We start from the raw sequence: 6,925 nt of genomic DNA on the forward strand, positions 1-6,925 counted from the left end.
CATCCAAGCCATGAGCAGCCAGTTTCTCCAGGAGAATGCTGTGGGAAACGGTGTCAAAGGCTTTACTAAAGTCTAGGTAGACAACATCCACAGCCTTTCCCTCATCCACTAAGCGGGTCACCTTGTCATAGAAGGAGATCAGGCTAGTCAAGCAGGACCTGCCCTTCATAAATCCATGCTGACTGGGCCTCATCACCTGGTTGTCCTGTACGTGACACCTGACAGCACTCAAGATGATCTGCTCCATAACCTTCCCCAGCACCGAGGTCAGGCTGACAGGCCTGTAGTTCCCCGGATCCTCCTTCCAGCTCTTCTTGTAGATGGGCAGAACACAGATACCAAGCAAAAATTTCATCTTTCACACTAACTATTCTCTGACACCTTAGTGATACTAGCTAAAAAAGAAAAACAAATTATATCCTTGAAGCAACATAGCCCCCACCGTGGCAGTCTGTTCCTACTTGTCCCCTTTCCCACGTGCCTTCAGAAGCAGGCAGGGAACAAGCTGCAGAGTAGATGTGTTGTTCTGATGAGCCCAGCTGCCATATTCTTTATTACCCATATGGCATTTCCCCCCTTTCTCAGAGGACAACTTCTGAAGCCTGCACATCTCCTGGGGCTGTCCGGAACAAATACATAGGACACAGTAGCCAAGAGCAGATGGTCACAACCTGAACATCAAATTCTTAACACCTTGCTTCTGTAAGCAGCTGCCCTGCTCCTCAGAAGGGAGACTGTATGTAACAGTGTTGCATGTGCTTAGTAAATGGGATGGAGAGAGCAGAATGCCCTGGACCCCTTACCACAGGGATCTGTATTTTTGTTACCTACTTGATGGGAAAGGTTGGGTCTCAGTGAGCTACAGGATAAACAGCTTTAGTTGAAAGAAATCAGTATCAACATATCCGGACATATTTGCTTGCACAGATGCTGCTGCTGCAAATCACTTTCAGTCAATATGAAGAGCTGAAACTCAACAATTAGCTAGATAATAAGACACAACCTAAACCTCCTGGGAAAGATGCCTCTCTCTTGTGCCTTGCCCTCTCCACTACAATCATACTTGCTTCATGCTTACATTTGTCATCAGTACATCAATTACATCTGGTGCAATACATTGACAGTTAAATGACTTGACAATTCTCATCAGCTCTAGCCCAAAAAACTTCACTGAGTTACAATTTAGAAAGGATAGAGCACATACCTGATAGTACCAACCCAACTGGCCCAGATTCTTTGTTGCAGTCTCAGACATGTCTAAGCATGAGGCTTCTCCTGAATAATTGTAGTATAGATTTACTGCCTGAAAAACATTCTGCAGCAACAATTTGTCAGAGAGACTGGGATCCTTCAAGAATTTGCAGACTTCCTGCAATGAAGAGAGAAGGGGGGGGTGGTCTAAATCTGCAAGAAATAGAGATCAATACATGATACCTGATAGGATATAAAATTCTTTTCAAAGTGCAGTCAGACTACTTCCAGAAAGTGTCTTTCTATGCAATGATATACCCTGAGCTTTATCATAAAAAACAGTATTCCATTTGTGTAGTGCATGCTACTATGAGGAACCTGAAACTTTACATTTCCCAATGAAAACTTTAAGAAGAGTGCAACCTTAATATGTCATTCACCAAGTTTTTCAATCCCAAGTTTTTATCTATTTCCCATTCTTTAAAATAGATAATACCTAATAAAGAGTATTTAGCTCCTCTGTAATGAAAGATAACACATGCAAATATATAATAAAGAAGCACCAGGTATAGACTGGGGTTCCCTGCAGTTTGCAGTAGTACAAATAGAAAAATCCATGTAAGAAAAGTTCTAATATTTTTAAGTCCTTTTATACAGCAGCATTGCAAAATTCTTACTTCTTCATGTTTGGAAAATACGAGGTGGTGGAACAAGGCACTGTTTTGCTGGTGAAAAATTAAGAGCAATCTTGGGTAGAATTTAATTCAAAATCTTAACTGAGAACACAAGTAGTGGAAAAAACAAAACGAAACACAAAAGCTACTGCCCCAGAAAGTTTTTTCATCTTAAAACATTTTTTTGTAAAGCTACAATATTCTCTTTGGCAAGGCTTCCTCCCTACCCCTGCTCCCATGGAGTTGGGACTAATACAAGAACAGTGAAGGGTAAAAGCTGTGAATCCGAGCTCCCAGCCCATCGGAAGAATCCAAAATTACTCTCTGCAGGGAGCAAAGGATGCACTGCAACTCCAACGCTGTTCAAGTACAGGCGCATAGGCACACAGGGACAACTCACATGCCCAATGCAAACTGTGCATCTTCCAAGAAGTGAACTTGCTATCCTTCATTCCCCTGTATAATCTTTTCCCCTCATTTTCATTGTGGAAGCTAGGAAACTGGTCCCTCCCTTGTTCCCTACAGACCACGTCAGAGCACAGCTTCCACATTTTGCCATTCCAAGTAGGTTTTATGGTTTGGCTAGCTCTGCCATCAGTTCTTAACTCAGCAATTAGAGGCTTGGAAAGCTCACTAATTCATGCAAATATACACTGCAGACAGAGCAGAACAGAGGGCTGCAGACAGCCCTGTATCTGAAGCTCAGGCTGCATCGTAGAGACAAGAGATCAGTATTTCTGAGAAAGTACTGGCAGCCCACAACAGAGAACAGATTAAGCCACATACATATATATCCAGCTAGTCAAACACATTTCCCCCCCTTTCTTACCCTGAGAGACAGAGTAGAGCTTCTGTTTCAGAAAAAGTGTGTGAACAGCTTAAGTAACTCAGATTTCATACATCAGCATTGTCATAGAATCATAGAATCATTAAGGTTGGAAAAGACCTCTAAGACCATTGAGTCCAACTGTCAACCCAACACCACCATGCCCACTAAACCATGTCCATAAGCGCCTCATCTACATGTCTTTTAAATACTTCCAGGGATGGTGACCCAACCACTTCCCTGGGCAGCCTGGTCCAATGTTTCACCACTCTTTCAGTAAAGAAATTTTTCCTCATGTCCAATCTAAACCTCCCCTAGTGCAACTTGAGGCGAGCCGCAGCCTTTTCTATTTTAGGTTTATACCTCAGTCAAACAGAGATAGCATGGACAGTGGTGAAGGTAAGCACATTTCTTAGGTTGTGTCAGACTGATAACAAAGCAGAAATAATTTTCAAGGTGTTCATACTGCCCTTTGCAGACAACCACATAGGACAGATGAATGTCCCTCTGCTCCTCCATCAGGCAACTCTACACAAGGGAAATATTTTATTTTATATTGAACTACTGTTTAATAGCCAAAAATACTAATATTTTATCTACCTTACCTGCCATACACAGTAACTCAAAGCCACACAGGGAAATTCAGCCAGGGTCTTAAAAGAACAAAAACACTCCAAGAAAATAGGAATCTTGGAGAAAGCACTGCAGATAAACAGATCTGCACAACTGAAGCTTTGCAAGTGTGAAAAGTGGTTCTGCTTTGAGAAGTGACCCTGCAAGGCATACATTTGTGGGGATCAATATTTCCTCTCTCACTAGTTCTCCCACATCAAAAAGGACATAGGCTCAAAACTTTCTCTTTAATTGCAAGCTCTGCCAGCTAAGCCTGGCATCAGAAGCTCTAATTGCACGTGCTTTTTGTGCAGTATTTCTGCTCCTCAAGAACAACGCTGCAGGACCAATGTTTCACTCTTTCAGTAAAGAAATTTTTCCTCATGTCCAATCTAAACCTCCCCTGGTGCAACTTGAGGCGAGCCGCAGCCTTTTCTATTTTAGGTTTATACCTCAGTCAAACAGAGATAGCATGGACAGTGGTGAAGGTAAGCACATTTCTTAGGTTGTGTCAGACTGATAACAAAGCAGAAATAATTTTCAAGGTGTTCATACTGCCCTTTGCAGACAACCACATAGGACAGATGAATGTCCCTCTGCTCCTCCATCAGGCAACTCTACACAAGGGAAATATTTTATTTTATATTGAACTACTGTTTAATAGCCAAAAATACTAATATTTTATCTACCTTACCTGCCATACACAGTAACTCAAAGCCACACAGGGAAATTCAGCCAGGGTCTTAAAAGAACAAAAACACTCCAAGAAAATAGGAATCTTGGAGAAAGCACTGCAGATAAACAGATCTGCACAACTGAAGCTTTGCAAGTGTGAAAAGTGGTTCTGCTTTGAGAAGTGACCCTGCAAGGCATACATTTGTGGGGATCAATATTTCCTCTCTCACTAGTTCTCCCACATCAAAAAGGACATAGGCTCAAAACTTTCTCTTTAATTGCAAGCTCTGCCAGCTAAGCCTGGCATCAGAAGCTCTAATTGCACGTGCTTTTTGTGCAGTATTTCTGCTCCTCAAGAACAACGCTGCAGGACAGCTGAGTTTTTTCAGTCGTCCCTGGCACTTTTCTTCTTCTGGGCTCTTGATGCAATCTATTAGCCCTACAAGTGGCAGTTAGTCAACAAACCAGTTGATGCACAAGAAGGTATTTCCCTGGTTCTCTTTTTTCAGCCATGTTGGTTCTACAGAGCCAAAAAATAAAGGAAAAAGTGCAGACTGGGAGAGAAGGAGAGAATTAGTTAAACCAAATGGTCAATTCTACAAGACATTGGTTCTCAATTACCTGTACAGGCCAAGCTGGCAGAGGCTGTAAGAAGTCAGCTTTATAAGGATAGTTCACCATAGCCAAGTTTACCCATGTTTCACTCAGCCAGTTTTTCAATATAACAGCATCCTGAAGAGTTTTTAATGGGCTGCACAAATGAAATGTGCTGGAAAGCCACTGTAAACCTGCATCTTTAATGAAAAAATAAAATAATGTTTAATGTACTGTACCATTAACACATAGGTCAGTTGTGCTGCTGCTAAAAAAAATATTTCACATAGCATAACTAATCTGGTGATATTATTCCACATACATACAAGCACAGCAGATCAAATCTTAGTCAGCACCTCTAAGTGAAGGGAAGTTCAATCTGCATACTTCAGCATAGGGGTATGTCACAGCTAAGATAACACTATCTAAAAAAACAAAGACAGATTTACAAGACATTTGGCATTTTTTTGATAGGAAGTAACATCAGGGCACTCTTCTTCCAATGAAAGGAAAACTTCAAACCAGCTAGCTCACAGTGCAAGGACTATTAACAGATAGATCTCCTGGGACTCTCCCGGCCTTTCCTTTCATTATTTTATCTGGTCTAGGACTCGTCCAGTTCAGCTTCCCTGATTTTAATTAGCTAACTCATCATACCAGGCTCTCTCTTTAGGACACTGAACTCAAGCAGCAAGATTTTTTTTTTTTTTAAATTGAATTCCTTTGCTGTACAGTGAGCTCATCTGATATAGAATCATAGAATCATTTAGGTTGGAAGAGATCATTGAGTCCAACCGTTAACCTAGCACTGCCAAGCCCACCACTAAACCATGTCCCTAAGCACCACATCTACACATCTTTTAAATACCTCCAGGGATGGTGACTCAACCACTTCCCTGGACAGCCTGTTCCAATGCTTAACAACGCTTTTAGTGAAGACATTTTTCCCCAATATCCAATCTAAACCTTCCCTGGTGCAACTTGAGGACATTTCCTCTCATCCTATCCCTTGTTACCTGGGAAAAGAGACTGACATTCACCTCTTTACAACATCCTTTCAGGTAGCTGTAGAATCACAGAATCATTTAGGTTGGAAAAGACCTTAAGGTCGAGTTCAGCTGAGTCCCCAGCACTGAATCCATAAGGATTGCAGTGATTTTCTATACCTGATTGCCTCTGTTGGTATTTAAACTGGTTTTTTTTAGAATAACGACTATCTAGCCTACTTTGTCAGAACAGAATACAAGCCTTGAGGTTCTGATCTGGAGTCAGCTCTTGTCTGACCTTAGGGATGTTTGGACCTGGATTCTGAATCACAGCAGGCATGAAAGAAGCTTGAGATCCAACAAAACAGACATTTAAAAAATAATGCTAAGCTCATTTGGCAGTTTTCAGTACTAAGAGTATAGTTTCAAAAAAAACAATACATATACAGGTGAAAGCCGTAACAAACTTGCTGATTTTATGAAGTCATAACACAATCCTGAACATTACAACCCTTGGAAAAAGTATTGGTGAGGTCTCACCTGTTGAGGAAAGGTGGTTAATGGCGTTCCAGGAATTCCAGATGCTTTCTGAGCAGCCTGTCCCACCCTTTTTGAAATCACTAGTCACTATGCTGAAATAAGTGCCACACGGAACCAAATCTCCAAACTGCCAGATTGGGGCAGAGGCTGCCAGAGCTCTGCAAAGGGACATAAAAAGATTGTTTGGAAAAACATATGCATCCTGAACCCCTGCAAAGTGAACTTCCATCCTCTGGTCAATACCTTCCTCACAGCCACTATCTAAGTCTAAGTAGCATTTATAATTCAGCTTGGACACTGAGCCCTAGCCGAACTAACCATAACGTTTCGAAACTATTCCATAGGTCTGCATGCAGGGGCTGTTGAAGGTTGTAAGTCTTGGACTCTAGTACAAAGATATCATTAAATATATAAAATAGAAATTCAGACTTGCTTACTTTATTATTCGTCATTCTCATCTAGCAACTAGGTCTTTCTCACTAGGCATTGTGCAAACTCAACTGAAGAGAGCCCCTGCTCACAAAAGTCTACTCACTAGCAGTGCAGCTGACACACCTGAGGGACAGGATGCCATCCAGAGGGACCTGGACAAGCTCGAGAAGCGGGCCCATGTAAACTCCCGGTATCAATACAGGCTGGGGCATGAACGGATTGAGAGCAGCCCTGCTGAGAAGGACTTGGGGGTACTGGTGGATGAAAAGCTGGACATGAGCTGACAATGTGCGCTCGCAGCCCAGAAGCGTGGCCAGCAGGTCGAGGGAGGGGATTCTGCCCCTCTCCTCTGCTCTGGTGAGACCCCACCTGCAGTACTGCGTCCAGCTCTGGAG

General features: G+C 42.2%; 1 protein-coding gene across 1 annotated transcript in view; it reads right to left on the bottom strand.

Annotated features, from left to right (window-relative positions):
- PRCP (prolylcarboxypeptidase) overlaps window positions 1–6,925 on the bottom strand; it is a 19,330-nt gene that overhangs the window by 8,656 nt on the left and 3,749 nt on the right. Inside the window, exons 5-7 of the mRNA XM_009281313.2 lie at window positions 6,099–6,256; window positions 4,600–4,772; window positions 1,205–1,369 (exon numbers count right to left, since the gene is read on the bottom strand). Coding sequence (XP_009279588.1) covers window positions 1,205–1,369; window positions 4,600–4,772; window positions 6,099–6,256 — 496 coding nt within the window. The remainder of the gene's footprint in view (window positions 1–1,204; window positions 1,370–4,599; window positions 4,773–6,098; window positions 6,257–6,925) is intronic.

This window comes from Aptenodytes forsteri, unplaced genomic scaffold, assembly GCF_000699145.1.
Source record: "Aptenodytes forsteri isolate BGI_AS27 unplaced genomic scaffold, ASM69914v1 Scaffold180, whole genome shotgun sequence".
Lineage (NCBI taxonomy): Eukaryota > Metazoa > Chordata > Aves > Sphenisciformes > Spheniscidae > Aptenodytes > Aptenodytes forsteri.